The sequence below is a fragment of the Takifugu rubripes genome, chromosome 11 (assembly GCF_901000725.2).
Source record: "Takifugu rubripes chromosome 11, fTakRub1.2, whole genome shotgun sequence".
NCBI classification, from domain to species: domain Eukaryota; kingdom Metazoa; phylum Chordata; class Actinopteri; order Tetraodontiformes; family Tetraodontidae; genus Takifugu; species Takifugu rubripes.
In genome coordinates, this window is record NC_042295.1 from 1,540,921 (window position 1) to 1,559,297 (window position 18,377).

An 18,377-nucleotide genomic window follows, 5' to 3' on the forward strand; every position below is an offset into this window, starting at 1 on the left:
TGCAAGAGTTCTTCATTACCATCGTAATAGATATGAGCCTTCCAGACATCCGCGGCGCAAAGCTAATAACAAGCTAGCTATGATTCACAGGTATCGGCAGCAACGTTGCCATCGTAATACACATCTTGCTGCAATTTATCCATGTATGTTGCCCTTCAGGTGGGCACGAGAGGCATGAATCTTATCGACGTCAAGCTAAAGGCAACTCCTAAATGTTAAACTCTGTAAATCCGCAGCAGCAAACGCCAGAAAAGGACAAAACAGAGCTGCAGACGTGTGCAAACACGCGAGCGTGGAGCCGTTTCCCCCCCTAAAAAACAGCAATTAAAAAGCCATCTCCAGGAGCGAGTCCGCGGTCCAGCAATAAGCAGTAATGGCTGCAACAGGAGTCGAGCAGATTAGATTAAAGCAATTAGAGGATGCGACGCCTTTTCCCAGCAATCAGCAAATCTCGCCGCAGTTTTTGTGGATTTTCTCTGGTTTGACGGGCGCTTTCTTGGTTAGCGTCACCCACTCGTAGCTGAAATGTGTCCCCAGCTGCAAGCGAACTTAAAGCAGGGGTGAAAATGCAGACGTTCGTGGAAAAACTCGGCGCTTTTAGCCGTTGTGCGTTTGGTTTATTGGCCGTTTCAGACACAACACAACAGAAATGTACTCAGACGTGAGTCCCAGACACTCAGCCAGCGCCAACTACTGGTGGTTAATGTCACGCTAATGGGTAGTTCGTACTTTACAGGACGTTACATTTCAGGCTAACATATTGTTGGTAATCTGTTTACTTGTCAGTGAGAAAAATGTGCATCGTTTGCAACTCCAGGAGGAGATTTCTAATAAATCAAGAGGAAGTTGCAAACTTAAGCTTTATTAAAGCTTCCCGACAGATCGGCGTGTTGAGGAACAGGCCAGAATAAAGACTCTGTTTAGCCAATCAGCACCAGGTAAACCTGGAGCCCCACGCAGGTGCTAACCCTGGAGCTGGGACTCTCCAGCCCTGGAAAGGTTCCTGTAAATGGCCCTTCAGGGGAGGTTCCTGCAGTGGAAACGCGCACTAACTTCCTGCAAACCTCCCTTTCAGGGAGGGAGCAGAGGGTTTGTAGTAGCTCATGGCTAGCTAAACCGTCTGCTAGTTTCCTTGGAAAAATAAAGCTCCTCGTTGTCTTGCCACACTTTCGCTCCCAAGTTGGAAACATTTTTCCACGGGTGGTTGGGTCGCCATGGAAACCAGTTCCAATCAGCGGAACACCTGACGCTTCCCCTTCTTTTGACTTTGGATTCATGTCTCCCCTAATTAGCTGTGTGCTGCAGGGAGACGCAGGAAGCATTAGCATTAGGAGACGGTGAATGAAGGCTGGACTGAAACATCTGCCGGACCTTCCACATCTGTCCACTAAAATGGATCTCAACATATGATCCATGTGGAATGATGTGGAGTTTAGCCAGTTTTAGGTGTAAAGGTTCACTAGCATGAACAGTAAATCACGCACACATACTGCTAATTTCTGTGTGGCTAATTTCCAGTCTTTATGCTTCTGTACAGATACAAACCTCATTTTTCCCATCATTCTTTTTTCTTGTTGGAGAAAAAAAATCTATGTAGGGGCCAAGATGGCAAATCTGTGACGGGTCGTTACATGAGGAGCGTTTCTTAATGAGCCCATTATCCTCTTCTTTCTCTCTAATTGCTCTTTTTTCAGGACAGCTCGTTGCTGGTTAATCACCTCGTATCCACATTCTGATTCACATGCATGTTGTTCTCTATTTATCACGTCTGCCGAGGACTTGTTGCCTCTTCCTGTCGTCGCACACCCATGAAGCTATGCTGCGTCCTCCTGAAGAGACCTCACACGTTCCACAACTCTCCTCCTCCATCTGCGAGGCTAACGAGAGCCAGTTCTGCTCCCGGTTTAAACATCACGGAGAAGCTTCGGACTCCTACACAGAGACGCGGTTACGCAACAGCCAGCGCCGACCACGCAGAGAGACCGGCCCCTAGAACTGCAGGGAATGTCAAGGTCGCCGCCGTTAGCTGGCACATTATGAACCGCGGACGGACGAGAGGAAATATAAACCAGCTTTGGTTCCATCTGACAGGGCAGAAACTGTTAGCATTTTTGCATTGTTAGCAGATAAGCTCGTCTGCTGGCGGCTATCAGCATGATGGTTTCCTGGTCCTGCTCATGGTTTCTTCCTGTTAAACGTCGTTGCTAGCTTGCTGTCAGGTTCTACTTTGCCTGGACTGGAGAGCCAACCGAGCCCAGTTCCCAACACACTGAGCTACCGCCGCTCGTTAGCCTTTCTAATGAATAAATGAGAACAATAACGGGGATTTCAGCGTTAAATTGAGGTGATCCGTCCCTCAAAATGAGACGAGAGGACAGACGCCGGCGAATGCTACTCGCTAAGGACACCCGATAATCAATCTGACCTTCGTTAGCCAACATCGCCACGCAGGAAGAGGAGTCAGGAAGTGACTCATTTCTGCGCCGACATCAGCGCTAATCATTAGCATCTGATCTTTAGCCTCCATATTTCCCGCGAGGCTTCCAGTTCAAGAGGGAAAATATTAGTGTGCACGAGGGGTCGGGCAGGTGTAGCGGACGCCCCATTTGATGGATGTTGGGATGGGAAGGCGTCTCGTGCACGCGTCCATGCACACCCACCACAGCAGGTGGAACCTTTGCTCACTTTACTGGGGAAACTTCTAGTTTCATCATTTGAACAACAGAGGACGGGGACACATGTCTCTGTCTCCTCTCCTGTCTCTCTTCTCTCTCCTCTCCGCTCCTGTCTCTCCTCCTGTCTCTCCTCTGTCCTGTCTTTCCTCTCCTGTCTCTCCTGTCTCCTCTCCTGTCTCTCCTCTGTCTCCTCTCCTGTCTCTCCTCTGTCTCCTCTCCCCTCTCCTGTCTCTCTTCTGTCTCCTCTCCGCTCCTGTCTCTCCTCTGTCCTGTCTTTCCTCTCCTGTCTCCCCTGTCTCCTCTTCTGTCTCCTCTCCTGTCTCTCCTCTGTCCTGTCTTTCCTCTAATGTCTCTCCTCTGTCCTGTCTTTCCTCTCCTGTCTCTCCTCTGTCCTGTCTTTCCTCTACTGTCTCCCCTGTCTCCTCTCCTGTCTCATCTGTCCTGTCTTTCCTCTCCTGTCTCCTCTCCTGTCTCTCCTCTGTCCTGTCTTTCCTCTAATGTCTCTCCTCTGTCCTGTCTTTCCTCTCCTGTCTCTCCTCTGTCCTGTCTTTCCTCTACTGTCTCTCCTCTGTCCTGTCTTTCCTCTACTGTCTCTCCTTTGTCCTGTCTCCTCTCCTGTCTCTCCTCTGTCCTGTCTCCTCTCCTGTCTCTCCTCTGTCTCCTCTCCTGTCTCTCCTCTGTCCTGTCTCCTCTCCTGTCTCTCCTCTGTCTCCTCTCCTGTCTCTCCTCTGTCCTGTCTCCTCTCCTGTCTCTCCTCTGTCTCCTCTCCTGTCTCTCCTCCTGTCTCTCCTCTGTCTCCTCTCCTGTCTCTCCTCCTGTCTCCTCTCCTGTCTCTCCTCTGTCTCCTCTCCTGTCTCCTCTCCTGTCTCTCTCCTGTCTCCTCTCCTGTCTCTCCTCTGTCCTGTCTCCTCTCCTGTCTCTCCTCTGTCTCCTCTCCTGTCTCTCCTTTGTCTCCTGTCTCTAGCTACATCAGGAAGGACGACAGCAGGCCTCAAATCTAAAAGCCATGACTGGCAGTTTAATTTCCACACTGTCCTGCAGCCAGGCTGGACAATCAGGAGGACGGGGACAGGCGCTGTGAGGAGGGACGTTGGACCTGCTGATGGATAATCAACTCTGGTGGGGACGCAGCAGTGAGGAAGGAAGCACGTTAAAATGTCCTCCTGACAGGAGCCGGAAGGAGGAGGACCTGTGCTGCTTCCCAGGACTGATGTCCTGGCTGGACCCGGATGCAGGACGTACCGGGGTCACGTGCGAATGGCGTTCTGGAAGCAACTTTGGTAACCGTGGCAACGCTGTGCGATAAACGTGTCATTTCGGTGCAGTTTTGCTAACGCCGGTCATCCCCGGGGATCCTGCGTAAGCGGCAGCGAACGCGGACTAAACGGGGAGGACACGGAGGACGGACGAGTCCGTACCGCCACCGGCGATATTCGCCGCATCTGCTCCGCACGACTCATTTAACGACTAATTACAGGTGAAACAGCAGGACAACCGCGAGCAGCGAGGGCCGCCACTTATCTCAGATGTTCCGTGGGGTTTTTCCGAGGGGGGGGGGGGGGGGGTCATGTGGCGGTCCCGGGCGCCGTGACTCACACCCCAGTGTGAGCGCAGCCGTGCGGCGAGCGGCGTGTCCGCACACGTGGACGTGTCCGCGCATTAGGAGGCCTGTGTTTTCTGCCGCTCGCCTCTGAAATTGGTTTCCATTAGCGGCGTTGTGATTATTAACTTTCCATTGATGCCGCGGCGCCGTCAGAGGCGCGGTGACGTCAATGGATGTCCTTCAGCGAGACGCAGCCCGCAGTCACCTGCTGGGGAGTTCAACAAGTGCGTGCGCGCGTACGTGCGTGCGTGCGTGAGGAGGGTACTCACTGCACAGTGCAATGATGTGGCTGCTGTCTTCGTGGACAAACTTCTTGGTCACCGCCTCCTCCATGATCTGCTTCACCTGCAACACACACAAAGGGGGAGGAGTCACGGCCGCGAGCACACACGCAGCCTGACGGTTTCCTTTCTGACGGTTATTAAAAGCACCGCCGACAGGTTCGCCCAAACTTCTGCACCACTGACTTCTCATTAACGTCCTGACGTGGGCGGGGGGGGTGGGTGTGAAACGAGGCTGGTTTTTGAGCGCTCCCGTCTGGGGACGGGCGCCTCGGCGAGACCGACGGCTCCGACTCGGCGTGCCGGTCGATCCCTCCGTAGAATTAACTGTCGTCAGTAATTAATCCGAGACCTGTCCAACACCGTCGGCTCCTTTGGATCCAACTGAAGGCAGGAAGATTAATTAGTCGCTGGTTGATAATAAAGCCGACAAGGAGTTCATATTTGCCCCGTTTGATGGAGGGCAGCTAGTTTTAGGATGACAGCCCCCTAATTCCCCCTCCCAAGTGGCAATAGAGGATGTATATCTATGTAAAGATATATCTGAATATATTGAATTAACCTGTTCATCAAGAGGGGATTATTTTAAGATTAGGGGAGGAGGACGTGCACTTTTTATTGGCTAATTAGTGACAGATCCAGAGCCGTAAAGCAGCTTCCATCAGAACATGCTAGCATTCCCGACGTTAGCGGGATCACCGATGAATGCGGGGGGGGGCAAAACAACACGCCCTGGCAAAACGGTTGAGCGGCGCTGGCGAGCTTCTGAGAAACCCGATGCTATTTAGTTTCTGGGAGGGGCGAGAGGAAGAGCTCGTTAGCCGACGGCCACATAGAGTGGGAGCAACGCGTTGATAGAAGTGTGCAAAAAGTAGACGCGTAACGTTGCCCCCAGCGATGCCTGGTGGTCCCGCGACATTTGGACCGTACCAATAGGCCGAACGTACAACAAAATGAACAGAAAGTAGCAGATGTGCAGCTGTACAACAAGAAAAAGCTCCAAAGGAAGAACTTTTTATCTTACGGAGCTGTAGAATCCTATCAAAGAGAAGCTCCGAGCAGCTGCGACATAACACGGCTACGCCAGCGGCGATCAGCTATTGTTTGGGCCGCGCGACCAATAACGAGCTCATTATTCATGCGCTAGCAGGCCTGATGAGGAGGAGGGAGCGTGCGGTAGGGGAGCACAGTCCGAACGTCTTTACTTTTCCCATCCCGCCTCGATCCCTGTGCTGGTTTTCACGGCGGCGACAGAGACGCGATGAAAGGGGGCGGGGAGAAACGATCTGTCCTGGAGGGAGTCTGAGGGAGAAGAGCTGCATAATGACAGAATATTTCTTCAGGGAGGAGGCAACTTAATGCTGTTTGGCCGCCGGTTGCAATACGGCGACGGTGGTAGCTCGCCGTGGTAAACAAAGAAAATGGGATTAGAAAAATGGAAGCCTGTGGCTCCCCGGTCAGAGGAGGGATGTGGCAGACCTGAAGAGATTTCCTGAACTTCCTGTTTACCTTTGGGGTTGTTTTCTTCTAAAGTTTCCATGACAGTAAGGACCATCACGTGGTTCAGACATCCCACCACAAGAGGGCAGCACCATCAGTGGTTAAACCTACATAAAATGTGGGAATAAAACCACCCAAAATGTACAAATATATATGATGTCGGACACTTAACAGGAGAAGCTGGATTCAACGTGCGTCTCCTGTCACTTCCCGGTCCCTAATCGCAGATAACGTCTCAAAACAAAAACTGTGCAAACACGGTAGGAGGTGAAAGCGGAGGGAGATCACCTGACACCTCGCCGTGGCGATATTAATGGCCACCTGGCGCCGCTCCACATCAGGAGCGGCTGAGGCTTTCAGTTGCCAAGCAATGGCGAGGTAGATGAGCGGTGAACAGGGAGACGGGGAGCGAGTTTGGATTCGCCGACGGTGGCTTTGCTTTCAAAGGTCAGAGGGCATTGATTAGCATCTCACAGGCGCAGCCAGGTCAATCGCACCATTGATTTTCATACCAGGCGCAAACTGGGCACGCACGGAGGAAAATCTGGGCATTTGGGGGGGGGGGTTTGGGACAACGTACAAGAGTTGCAACACAACAGATCGATGCGCTTCTCAAGCGGCAGCAGCTAAATCACGTCGGGGGAAATTGATCGCAGCCCGAGCTCCAATTAGACTCCGTGGTTCCGGGCTTGTGCGTTAACAGATATTTGTTGTTTATATCATCCCGAACAGACGCGAGCGGGGATTCTTTGTTTGGAAAGGTTGCGTAATCGTTCCAGATTATTCAGGAAACCACCCAGCCTGGCGTGCGCGCCACCTCCGCCAAACCCTCGTGTTTGACGCCGCTATGCAGACGACTCTATTCTCTTCCAGAGCCGAACGTTTCCCCCCAAAACATCGGTGTGGCGTCGACTTGTCGCAGTATGGCGATAACGTCGAGGCCGACTCACAACCTTTACACGCGTGGCCATTTTTCGCGATGTAACACTGAATCCAGACTGTCGCTCGTGTCCAGGTTTTCTGGGATGCTGGGGACTAGTTTACGCCGAGTTCTCCACCTCTGTTTTGACATCAGCGACGTCAGATGTAATAGTTTTAAACCCCAGCAGATGCTGCTGCACAGGTGAAGGAGAACAGCTGCTCTTCTACAATGGTGGATCCTGGGCTCGCTGGGCTCGGACTGGGGGGCCTGTCCACCAGCCACACCTCGCACACCGTCGGTCTGCTTTCTTCCTGACTTCCAGCCAGATTTCCAAGCAGGGAGAACCTTTCTGGTGGCAACTTCGGGCAACAGGCAGCAGCGAGGATTACAGCGGGAGTGGGAAGAGAGGTTAAAGGAGTAATGATTTCTTTCTCGCTGGGGAGACGCCAGACGTTAATCACCAGGAACAAACCGGCCTGTAGCAGCGTTGGATGTTGGTGGAGACGGCGTTGGGATTTCTTTCATGATTGCTTTAGTTTGGAAGCTTATTTTATTATTACTACTACTATTGTGATTCATTCAGGCTGCTGGGTGATTAGATATGGGGGGGGGGGGGGTGGGCATACTTTCTTTTTCATTTGAAACAAATGAAATAAACTTTTGTTTCTTGTAGATACAAGAACACAAATGTACTGCAGAACACCCATATAATAAGGCAGGATTAGGCTTTATCTGGGTTTTTTTTTTTTTTTTTACAGTGTCCTTGTGTGTTTTAAGCGGCGTCTATGATTGAAATGCATTATTACTATTGATAATAAGACATTTACACCTGGGATATAACTGTCAAATGTGAACTATTATAGAGAATCACGTTGTTCCACCTGCAGGCAACTTCCTGTTAGCTGGGTCGCCTAATTCAGCATCACTTGTTAAACTTGACCGCCCGGTTCGACACCCCCGTTAGAAACACCCGACGTGGGCGGAACACCCCCACGGACCTCGTCGGTTGGCTTTTCATGTTATTAATCAGAGCAAACAGCCATTAAAGGTGGTAAACCGAGGCTAAGAGCTGCGCCTACCTCCCGCTTGACGTTCCATAATAATTTCTCTTTGTGGTCTTCCTCCGCGGGGCGCTCCATGGCGGCGCGTCCCTGTGTCCGTCCGCGGTGAGCACGACGCGTGTCTGGTCTCGGCGACGCGGTCGCTCCACCGGCCTTGTCGGACCTCTTTGCCCCTTTTTATCCCTGCTTTCCTTCTTCCTCGGCTCGGCTGGACTTTGACGCAGCCGAGCAGCTTTCGACGGCGACGTCAGAGGATCCGCCTTCCCCGCCACACCGGTCAATGGCGGAGGGGGGGGGACTAACACCGGGGCTCGCCGAGCATCCAGCCCCGCCTCAACCTGCTGCCTCCCGGCAACCAACACTCCAACCTGTGGAGCGTTCAAAGTTATTTTTAGCCCCGTTTTTGTCCGCTCTTGAAAAGAAAATGGGGGAAAAAACGACCGAGTAATTGCGTAAAACTGGTTATTGGGCGTTATAACAACATTCGTTTGCGTTTCTGGATTCCATGCAAGTGAATGACGTCGACAGGGCCGTGCATAGAAATGTCTGGGGGGGGCGTCGAGGTCCAGGGACACCCATGCTGTATGTTCATATCCACATCTAGTGTTTCCTCATTATCACAGAACGCTTCGATGACAACAAAGATCAACATTTTTACCACTGATAAAGATAGCCACACTGGGTAACTAGAGCCAGGATATGCCACGGCCACCTCACCTTTCCAGCCAGGTGCCCTCGGATGTTTCTCTTTACATGATACACCAAACAACCCACGCACGACTCTGCAATTAAAATGAAAGAAAGCTGGCGTTCAATGTGTCACCACTTGGCCAGAAATGACTTCATTCACAAGACTGGCACGAACCGCAGCTGATTCTAAAAAATGGACTCTAAAAATAGTGTTTTCTGAAGCTCCCATTGCTCATCACTCTCAGGGACTGCTGCAGAATAAATGACGTCAGGGCCGGCTAGACCCCCCCCCCCCCCCCCCCACCACCAGACGGTCATGTTCTTACCTTTTCTGCCTCCTTCTGGACCAACAGTGCATCTGCAGCCATCAGAGGGTCTATAAAACCTAATTTACTTATACTTTTGTCCATTAATCAAGTGATCTTTCTTCTCCTTGTTCTATATTGAATCAATGTGGATCATTTCAGTTTTACGCGTAGCAGCTGGAAAATAAACGCTACTTTTAAATCAATGATCTTCTGAAATACACATAAATCTGCTTTCCACCCTGCAGAAAAGTGTCTAATCGATGTGTTTTGGTTCACTTACCTGTAAAACGTATATCTGAGTATTGATGTGGGCCCCCCATCGTCTCTGGATGCTAGCACGCCTGCCCAGAGAAACATCCCTAATTAGTAAAAATCAGAGTTGGTTAATAAATTGATCTAATGTTTACATGGCTGGCAGCAAGTAACCATGGCAATCTCTTACCTTCTTATGGAGCAGGAAGTGCAGGGAGGACATCAGCTTAAAGCAGCTCCCATCTATCCAGTCTCATTGTTTATTTATTACTCATTTATCCTCTTTTAAAAGTCGCTGTTAAGAACTTTTACTTTCCTGATACCTGAAGTTGCAACAGGAGCTGCCAGAGGGGGAAAAAGGTGCAACCGATACGGATTCTGTCGATACAAACGAGCGAGTCTGACAAGACTTGGTGGTTTTTCTGCTGATGGTCTGATAGCAGGAGCAGGAGAACAAGGAAATGAATGTTTGGACACACAGTCAAGTGGTTTTGCTTTATTTTTACTGCTTCCTCGAGACTATGAAGCAGGATATACAAGACATCTGCTGAGCATCCAGTTTGGGTTTAGTTGGACCATCACTTAATCCCCAAACGTGCTCCTTCAGTTCTGAGCGAATATAGTCACAGAAATGAAGAAACGTTAAATGAGAAGATGCCCAAACGTCTGACGGGTCGTGTGTATGTAATGTTTAATGCTCGTCACTGCGGCTAATGAACACATCCAATTTATAAAAGAGATAGGCATCAAAAACACATGCTGTTGGACCCGAAACTCTCGACATGATCGCAGCTCTCCATCGTGTCCAGTACCGGCGCTTCACAGCCAAAACAAATGCAGACCCGCCGCCGCCGTCGTTGCCATGGCTACAGCGGCGCTGGCGTAGTCGAGCTCCTTTCTGTTAAACGGCGGGTCGCATTTGTCCAATCAGAGGGAGGAGCACTTCAGAGTGATGGAAAAGGGCTTCAGGAAGTGCACCGAGACACGTCCGGGGCTCGGCAGAAGGGTTCGAACGTCTACGACGACACAAGTGGTTCAAAGGAAAAATAGAGAAATCAGTATGAAATCTGCCCTAAACACGAGTCATCCTAAGATCTCAAGAGTTAAAAACAGGTGGCGGTTGAGTCCGAATGCTCCCCGCCGAAGCTGCGCTTTCAGTGGCCCAGCGGTCGGTCGTCGTACGTGCTGTATCTCTTCACGTGGATCCGGCGGACGCGCTCGCGGGGCTCCGGTCCTCCGGGCGCCTCCTCCTCTTCGCTGTGAGAGCCGCAGTTTGTGTAGCTGCGGCGCGTGGCCTCCAGCAGGGAGTTGTCTGGCAGCGGCAGGGTCTCATAAAGCAAGGTGTTGAGAGTCTCCTCGTAGATCCGGGCTTCAGGAAACTCCACCTGAGGGAGGAGCAGATGGCAGATTGTCGGCGTGCGGCAGGTTGCAGCGCCGGTGCTTTGATCTGCTTTCTTTGTGTCCGTCTTACCTTGGTCTGCTTCTTCTCTGTGGCGTACACGATGGAGGTGCAGCAGACCTCGGCCAGCTTGCGGCCTTGGCCGTAGAACGACCAGCAGCAGATCTCGTCGCCGATCACGTCTTTGATGAAGAGGACGCGGCTGTTGAAGCTGAGCGACAGCCTGTCGAAGAGCTCGATGTTCTTCAGCAGGTGGTCGTCCGAGTTACTGAGGAAAGTAGAGAAGTGATGAAGAAGAAGAAGTGCTGCATTGTTCACGTCGCTCTGTGGCCCCTGGCTCATGACTTTATTAGAAACTATTTGGTCAATTGCAGAAGGAAAGAAATCTATCATCTGTGTAATGAAGGTAGCAGCAGCTGCTGGGGGCACATTTGGTACCTGGTGTAGGAGTACTTGTTATTGCTTCTGTTGTACACCAGCTTCACCACGGGCTGAAGATGACACACAACAGAGAAGTTTTAGCAGTGCTGGAAAAGTCTAAATGATTCCCGTAGGTGTTGTTTCCTCCACACGTGGTTTTAAAACTCCCAAATTTGAGCTTGCCTTAGAAGACGTCTGGATGAGCCGCTCTTCCTCTTTCACGGAAGTGACCACAGGTATCTCGCACAGGGGCTGCTCTTTGTTGCCCTGGCAGTCCCAGACCAACAAAGTTAAAGACAACATTCAACACTCTACTAAGAAAATCCGGAATTTGAAGGGGTTGCCGTGAACGCTACATGTCTGACCTGCAGGTTGTTGTGACAGAGTTCCATTAGGCCTTGGATGAAGTAATACTTGGCTTCAGCCAGAAGCTCCTGGACAGCCTGCCGACCTTTGGGTAAATTGAGATTGCCGTCCCGAAGGTAACACAGGATGCTTCCAAAGTGTTTCCCACTGCGGTCGATCAGGATCCAGCCTGGACAGGCACAAGATGAGCACCGTGTATACCCTTATATTAGCCTAAATGGGTTCAAACTGCGATTTTGTAATGACTTAGACACAGACTGGCAGCTTCATGGAATCTCCTGCTTTCTTTACTGGGAATGACCTTTTTTTTTGGATATGCATGTTGATAATAACGTGGTTTAAATCAACATTTCCAGTTCTGGTATTTAGAACCTCAACATAATATGACAAGCATCATTCCCTACAGCTGTTAAATCAATGATGCCACCTTAACAGATTCAATCATTACGTACCCTCTTTATCGGTGAAAACCTCCTTCTTTCCGCTGAACATGGCTTTCAGCAGGGAGTTTTCTCTGGTCAGAACTTGCAGTGTGGTGTAAAACAGGTTTCCCCCGACGTTGAGCCTGACGTACTTGTTGCCCAAGCCCATCGCGCCACGATAACTGCAAATCTTGGTCTTGGGACAGGACAGCGGAGGGGGCGGGCGGGTACAGAAGGACTGAACATGATGCTGGGGCAGGGAGCTGTCCTCGGACATGTCCCTCTGGAGGTAGATGACCACCCTGCAGACGGAGGTCCGAGGGTCCCCCGCCGTGGTGACAGCTACTGATGAGGACTCCACAACCTCTCACTGCTCCAGATCATTCCTGAAATCACAGCTCTTTAATCCACAGCAGCAACGGGCTAAAACACGACACCCAGTGGTCGAAGGCAGGATCGCAGCGTGGCGTGGAAATCACTCACCCGACTTCTCTTTTCCTCAGTTCCCCTTCCCATTATCTGGAATGTGGCTGGGCAAGAAACACGAGCAGGGAGAGGGCAGATAAGGAAAAAACGATTTTATAGGTAAATTACCACCGTGCACATTTGCCTCGCACAACGCCACTAATTGTCAAAGAAGGGAAGTATGTAAATCATTTGTGAGCTATAAAGACTATCATGACAACATTGTGAGTCTACTCGAACGTATTTGTGTTTTTTTGCAGCTTTGTGTTGAATGGTAAACTTTAATCTCAAGAATTTTTAATTTCCTATTCTTTTATGGCTATTACTGTATGTAGGGAGGTATTTATAAACGTGGGCTAAACGCCATGTTAAAAAGAAGCGAACTAGCTTCCAACCATAGTTTTACAGCACCACTTTCGAGGGCTTAAGGCTTTACAGAAAAGCTGGAAACTATTAAAAGTCGTAAAAGTAGTTTCCAGCGTGTATTGCTTCTTCGGTGCGTGTTTTGTTAATACCGAATAGCTTCATACCAGACACACAAGGTAAAAACAGGACTTAAACTGAACTGATTACAACGGCGAAAAACACACCGAAATGGTGGCGACGCAAAATCAAATCTCGAACGTCTTTTATCCCTCGCGGATGGCAAAGATGCAGCTCTATAAAGTAACGCCAAATTAAAATAATTACATTTTCAATGGAATACGTCATGCTGCGTTCCCTGGCTACACCAACCAGCTAAGCAGGCATTGGTTTACGGACCTCTACGGTTTACTCACCGAACTCTCCATACACGGAAAAAAAACTCCACATTAACAAATCCCACTCGTGGCCGTATAACTATCTGCTTATCTTGATATTGTACTAGTCAGACAATAATTTAGACGAGTATAAAACGGTTTCGCTAAAATCACAACCTCAAACTTTCTCCTTTTACTTGTTCTTCTAAAAGGTTCCAACATGTTACAAACGGAACACAGCGGCGCCCCTAGCGGACAGGAATAGAAACTGAAGGCACTGACCACGTCGGAGCGCTTGTGAATTTTTTAGAGTATAATATCAAAGCATTTCAATAGAATCAATTTGATTCAGACAGAATGGTTTTATTTAGACATTGCCGCAAGCCATTAACAAGAACTACTACCAATACTAACAATAAAAATAAACTATCTTGTAATACACTTCCGGGTGTTTGGTTTCCCTAGCAACTGGACGAGGGGCGGGGCCTGGGATGATGGGTTCTGCCACATAGTCAGACAGCACAGGACCTTCGTTAACGGCGAGGTCCGTTCGAATGGGTAAACCCGAACCGTTGAGTGTCCTGGAAGTAGGTCTGACCCGTCTGAATACAATCTTTGCTTGCTGTTAAGTCGTTCCGAAGCAATGAGCGTGTTTAAATAGTGATATTGAATGAGCTTGTGGAACAGAAGCTAATGGAGCTAAGCTACCTAGCTAGCTGAGTTTCATTGATTCAATAGTCAACAATAGGTCAAAGTAGACTTGAAAATGTTTCCACAGCACTGAAACCAAACATACGTATGCATTTATACTTGTGTATCGTGTGTTTTTTTTTTTTTTTTTTTTTTGACTGGTTCTAGTTGAATCATCGTAAAGCGCCATGTTATGTATAACCTAAGCAATTGGGACTATAAAGATGGTAAAGAAACCTTACATCGATATGGACATTTAGCCATAGCTGTTTGTGTGAACAGAAATTCCAGATACTGGAGGCTGGAGTCGATAACGTTGTGTTTTAAAGTGATCCATCGTACCATATGGCGAGCTCCAGGCTGAGGTCAAAGTTCACCAGACTGTTTCTGTTGAGCAGTGACGTCACACACCAGGTCACGAGCTGTCATTTGAGAGTAGACGTGTTTTTCCATTCCAAAAAGAGCATCAGTTGCAAGTCCCGTTTCTCTTTATTAATCCTGTTTTGTGCAGGACCTGTGACCATGGATGAAGCCCCATCCGAGGAGGGCTCACATCTTCATAAACGCAGTCAGCCGAGGGTCCTACAACCTGATCTCCAACAGGAAAGCTCAGACCTGAAGGATGAGTGTAAAGAGTTTGTCAACAGTGCGTGCTGAATAAATTATAGCCATTTTCTGCACCGCTGAACACGAGGGATCCTTCAGAATCACAGATATCTGCTCTCCATTGCAGAAATTAGCCAGTATCAGAAAATAGTGGAGGGTCTAATTGAGGTGAAGGATGAGATGACCAAAGAAGTGGAGACAGAAAAGATGAAGGTTTGAAGACTGCCTGCAGAGATCATCATGTTCCTGTCGCGCTCACAATATAAAGGCTCTTTTCAAACTGTTTTTGGACTTTTGGGAACCCATTCAGCACCCCATGCAACTCTTTTTTTAACCGACTGCTGTGACTTTGGAGGCTTGTGCGGTTTGTTACTTATATTACTAAATAAGTCACCGTTTTCTTTCATTTCCATCCAGGCAATCGGAGCCCGAAACCTGCTGAAGACGGTGGCGAAGAAACGGGAGGCTCAACAGCAGCAACTTCAAACTCTTATTGCTGAAAAAAAGCTGCAGCACGAGCGGTAAACACTGTTTGTATGCGATATCGCCGTTCAAACTCGACCGCGGATCGTCGGGTGAGACCTGCGCTGTGTGTTTCAGCTATCGCATCGAGTATGAAGCTCTGCGTAAAGTGGAGCCAGAGCAGAACGAGTTCATCGACCAGTTTGTTCTCCAGAAGTGAAGGACGTCCCTGAGGCGTCTGCCACCTGACCTCCCGAGTGCCTCTCTCGCCGCCCCGTTTGTCCCGTGGAACGGCTCAGATGCCGTTTCCACTGAAGCAAGTGTTGACCTTTGACACACCGATGCCTGCGTGTGGCTCAGCGAGTGTGTGATGATCATTTCACACCAAAGATCTCAGTATCGTCAATAATCTTGACCCAAGTTGGAACTATTTTACACAGAAAAATCCTTATTTATAACAATTATTTATACACAAGTACTCTGTAAATCTGGTTTTAATATTTACATTTAAATGAGTTAATGCATGTGTGTTGATGGTTGTTTTTAAAGTTTAAATCTTATTTTTGCCTTTTTTCTGATGCAAACAGTTCCGATCATGTTTACTCATTATCCTCCTTCATGGATGAATTTTATACTTGAATAAATATATTGCAGGATTCAAATATCTTCTTGCTTTACATAAATCCAATGAGGGGTAGTGTGGTGTAAAGGGGTTTTGAGGTATTTTTTGTCCGAGCATTTGCTTTTTGCTGGATTTTAGAGGTAGATGTTAATGATATTGACATTTTAAAAGAAAACCCAACATGATTATTGATACATAATTTATTAGTGAGCCATAAAAGATCAACTACATCTAAAATAATAAATATTTGCAGACTGACAGAATCCCACCGATCTCACCAGGTGCCGCTCTGAAAAACGAGGCCTCATTTCTTCTTTGCGTACTGTAAATCAGAGGTTTTAAAAACAACTCAGGTCACCTGGAAAGTGATTCCACATCTTACTTTATCAAGAATCCAGTCCGCATCCACGATGGCTCTCTGGATTATCATGTGTATCCTCTCAGGGTCGTCTTCATCCGAGTGGCTGTTGTAACTCTGGAACCCAGACAAAGTTGCTGTTGGGTTGTGTGTGTTTACACAGCATCGGTCCACAGGCTCTCTGTGCTGGAGCATCTCACCTGTCTTATGGCGTGACGGTAATGCTGCTGCACAGCTGGGGTGGGCAGCAGCCTGCAGCATCGGAGGAGGTATCGGTAGAGCTGCACAGGAGTCTGGATCAACTCGGCCCCAACTAAAGGTGACATTCCTCCCCTTAGGCTGCTGATGGGGGGGGGAAGGGGTACATCATGTGGAAAAACGTGCTAGACTCCATATTTTTACTAATCAGTGACATCTGCATGCCTCTGCAGATATTTTTTATTTGTGCACACACTGTGCAAATCGCATTTTCAACCTCCAACAATATGGAAAGTAATACATTACTATTTATTATTTCAGACGTCAATTTTAAGTACGGGATTTATTTGAACTTTCTTACCACAGAGCCCTTTTCAAATCTGCGCTATTGATTTATTTAGCACCCCATAATCTCACGCAAATGCTCATTAAACACGAGACGGGAAGAAATGTTAAAATTAAGGACGCGATTAAAAGGTGTCGTTAACTTACGTCAGACGTTAATTGTAAGGAGGCTTCGAGGAGAAACGTCTTCTTCTGTGCGTTTTAACGGCAGGTTGTCATCCGGAAAGTTGCATTACTGCCACCTTCTGTTCCGCCTTATCACTTGTTTTCTCTTAAATCCTCTTTAACGATCTAGTAGATTCCAGGAGATTCAAAAAGTTCACTTGATTTCAAAAATCTCTTGGCTGCCGTCACATTATAGCAGCGCTCATTCTTCTTCGTGTGTTGTTATCATGCGTTTGGGGCAATGGCGCCCCCTGCGGCCTGATACCGCAGTGTCGCCCCTTATAGCCTTATACCGCAGTTTTGCCCCCTACGACTTGATACCGCAGTTTCGCCCCTTACGGCCTAATACCGCAGTTTTGACCCCTACGACCTGATACCGCAGTTTCGCCCCTTACGGCCTAATACCGCAGTTTTGACCCCTACGACCTGATACCGCAGTTTCGCCCCTTACGACCTGATACCGCAGTTTCGCCCCTTACGGCCTAATACCGCAGTTTTGACCCGTACGACCTGATACCGCAGTTTCGCCCCTTACGACCTGATACCGCAGTTTCGCCCCTTACGGCCTAATACCGCAGTTTTGACCCGTACGACCTGATACCGCAGTTTCGCCCCTTACGGCCTAATACCGCAGTTTTGACCCCTACGGACTGGTACCGCAGAGACCAGTGTTATTCCGAGAACAGTTCAACCCTTTATTGTGTTTATTATGTTGTCTTGCAGTTTGTTTACTAGTCTGTCATCAAACTGCAATTAAAAAAATGATTGATTGAAATGTTTTGATTTTTAAATTGATTTTTAAAAAATAAAGGAAAAGAAAAAAAAACCTTGCACTAACTTTCAATTCAACCTGTCGGAATCTAAGGTCCACAATCTCATCGTCACTGTACGCGGAGCGCAGTTTTCCTTGACGGAATCACGAAAAATCATGATCAAATACTACCCATTGAAGTCCTTCGTCCAAACAGACAAGCCCATCTACCTGCCTGGTCAAACAGGTAACCTGACCGGTCGGTCGGCTGTGTGAAAGAATCCGCTTAATCACGTTTTTCTTCGATGGCGTGGCCGCCGGACCGTGAGTTTCCCTGCTCCAGGTTTCTTACGCCCATCAGATTTGGTGCTCGGTCGGTGAGATAACCGTCACGCTTGTATGTTTCTGTGGCTGCAGACAGTTCATGGTGACCATTCCTGGCGTCATCGAAGTTGGATCGACGAGCAGGCTGTGCGCCAGTCTCTTGCAGCCCAACGAGTCTTTGGCCATGACCGCCATTCTCACCTACAATGACAACAAAATGGTCATCTTTGAGAGAGTTTCAGACAAACAATTCCACCAATGCACAAACTTCCAGGTCCTCAACGTCCAGCTTGCATGATTGGTTCTCTGGTCATCGTCAGTTCTGATGTTTCCATGTTTCTTCCACAGGCTCCGGAGATGTCGGAATCTAAGGTCCACAATCTCATCGTCACTGTACGCGGAGCGCAGTTTTCCTTGACGGAATCACGAAAAATCATGATCAAATACTACCCATTGAAGTCCTTCGTCCAAACAGACAAGCCCATCTACCTGCCTGGTCAAACAGGTAACCTGACCGGTCGGTCGGCTGTGTGAAAGAATCCGCTTAATCACGTTTTTCTCGCCTCTCAGTTCATTACAGAGTCGTCACACTGGACACCAAGCTGAGACCTGCAAAAGGGCTGGTGAGTTCCCTGGGGGTGTTTCTGAACCAGTACACACATGGGTTAGGTAATGATGTGTGGAAACCATACAAAAGTCCAGCTGCAGGAGCGAAATCTGAAAATGCAAACTACACCAACGACTAACAACAG

General features: G+C 48.7%; 4 protein-coding genes and 1 long non-coding RNA gene across 19 annotated transcripts in view; 1 reads left to right on the forward strand and 4 right to left on the reverse strand.

Annotated features, from left to right (window-relative positions):
- sgsm2 (small G protein signaling modulator 2) overlaps positions 1-9,669 on the reverse strand; it is a 29,825-nt gene extending 20,156 nt beyond the window's left edge. For all 6 annotated transcript variants that reach the window (XM_029844029.1, XM_029844028.1, XM_029844027.1 and 3 more), the window contains exons 1-5: positions 9,483-9,669; positions 9,321-9,399; positions 8,760-8,824; positions 8,061-8,410; positions 4,548-4,623 (exon numbers count right to left, since the gene is read on the reverse strand). In XM_029844029.1, coding sequence (XP_029699889.1) covers positions 4,548-4,623; positions 8,061-8,120 — 136 coding nt within the window. In that variant the 5' untranslated portion in view covers positions 8,121-8,410; positions 8,760-8,824; positions 9,321-9,399; positions 9,483-9,669. The remainder of the gene's footprint in view (positions 1-4,547; positions 4,624-8,060; positions 8,411-8,759; positions 8,825-9,320; positions 9,400-9,482) is intronic.
- Positions 9,670-9,966: 297 nt separating this feature from the next.
- tnfaip1 (tumor necrosis factor, alpha-induced protein 1 (endothelial)) lies at positions 9,967-13,344 on the reverse strand. The gene is made up of 8 exons (XM_029844033.1): positions 13,144-13,344; positions 12,383-12,429; positions 11,930-12,285; positions 11,477-11,646; positions 11,295-11,378; positions 11,130-11,182; positions 10,764-10,959; positions 9,967-10,677 (listed from the first exon to the last, which is right to left on the reverse strand). Exons 3-8 carry the CDS (start codon positions 12,174-12,176, stop codon positions 10,447-10,449), a joined length of 981 nt encoding a protein of 326 aa, XP_029699893.1. The 5' UTR covers positions 12,177-12,285; positions 12,383-12,429; positions 13,144-13,344; the 3' UTR covers positions 9,967-10,446.
- ift20 (intraflagellar transport 20 homolog (Chlamydomonas)) lies at positions 12,410-15,524 on the forward strand. 8 transcript variants are annotated; one of them, XM_011618971.2, is made up of 6 exons: positions 13,570-13,691; positions 14,077-14,208; positions 14,306-14,440; positions 14,528-14,613; positions 14,818-14,921; positions 15,001-15,524. In XM_011618971.2, exons 3-6 carry the CDS (start codon positions 14,317-14,319, stop codon positions 15,080-15,082), a joined length of 396 nt encoding a protein of 131 aa, XP_011617273.2. In that variant the 5' UTR covers positions 13,570-13,691; positions 14,077-14,208; positions 14,306-14,316; the 3' UTR covers positions 15,083-15,524. The 8 variants fall into 8 exon arrangements, with proteins under 8 accessions (XP_011617275.2, XP_011617273.2, XP_003977821.3 ...); XM_011618973.2 differs by lacking the exons at positions 13,570-13,691; positions 14,077-14,208 and adding an exon at positions 12,410-12,484; XM_003977772.3 differs by lacking the exon at positions 14,077-14,208 and having other exon boundaries at positions 13,570-13,695.
- A 145-nt stretch (positions 15,525-15,669) lies between these two features.
- LOC101073492 (LYR motif-containing protein 9-like) lies at positions 15,670-17,125 on the reverse strand. 3 transcript variants are annotated; one of them, XM_029844052.1, is made up of 4 exons: positions 16,533-17,125; positions 16,043-16,181; positions 15,867-15,959; positions 15,670-15,806 (listed from the first exon to the last, which is right to left on the reverse strand). In XM_029844052.1, the coding sequence occupies exons 2-4, from the start codon at positions 16,166-16,168 to the stop codon at positions 15,789-15,791; spliced, it is 237 nt and encodes a 78-aa protein (XP_029699912.1). In that variant the 5' UTR covers positions 16,169-16,181; positions 16,533-17,125; the 3' UTR covers positions 15,670-15,788. The 3 variants fall into 3 exon arrangements, with proteins under 3 accessions (XP_029699912.1, XP_029699911.1, XP_029699913.1); XM_029844051.1 differs by having other exon boundaries at positions 16,043-16,184; XM_029844053.1 differs by lacking the exon at positions 16,533-17,125 and adding an exon at positions 16,402-16,508 and having other exon boundaries at positions 16,043-16,184.
- A 103-nt stretch (positions 17,126-17,228) lies between these two features.
- On the reverse strand, positions 17,229-18,189 carry LOC115251516 (uncharacterized). The gene is made up of 2 exons (XR_003890081.1): positions 17,894-18,189; positions 17,229-17,826 (listed from the first exon to the last, which is right to left on the reverse strand). It is a non-coding gene; the product is annotated as an uncharacterized lncRNA (long non-coding RNA).
- Positions 18,190-18,377: the final 188 nt, after the last annotated feature.

Coding starts and splice junctions, on each gene's coding strand:
- tnfaip1 (XM_029844033.1), bottom strand. CDS start 12,176: ATGTCCGAGGACAGCTCCCTGCCCCAGCATCATGTTCAGTCCTTCTGT. Junction 11,379..11,476: donor TCTGTCACAACAACCTGCAG/GTCAGACATGTA, acceptor TGGGACTGCCAG/GGCAACAAAGAGCAGCCCCT. Junction 11,183..11,294: donor TCATCCAGACGTCTTCTAAG/GCAAGCTCAAAT, acceptor TGTCATCTTCAG/CCCGTGGTGAAGCTGGTGTA.
- ift20 (XM_029844038.1), top strand. CDS start 14,140: ATGGCGAGCTCCAGGCTGAGGTCAAAGTTCACCAGACTGTTTCTGTTG. Junction 14,441..14,527: donor GTGTAAAGAGTTTGTCAACA/GTGCGTGCTGAA, acceptor TCTCCATTGCAG/AAATTAGCCAGTATCAGAAA. Junction 14,922..15,000: donor AAAAAGCTGCAGCACGAGCG/GTAAACACTGTT, acceptor TGTGTGTTTCAG/CTATCGCATCGAGTATGAAG.
- LOC101073492 (XM_029844052.1), bottom strand. CDS start 16,168: ATGTCACCTTTAGTTGGGGCCGAGTTGATCCAGACTCCTGTGCAGCTC. Junction 15,960..16,042: donor ACCGTCACGCCATAAGACAG/GTGAGATGCTCC, acceptor TCTGGGTTCCAG/AGTTACAACAGCCACTCGGA.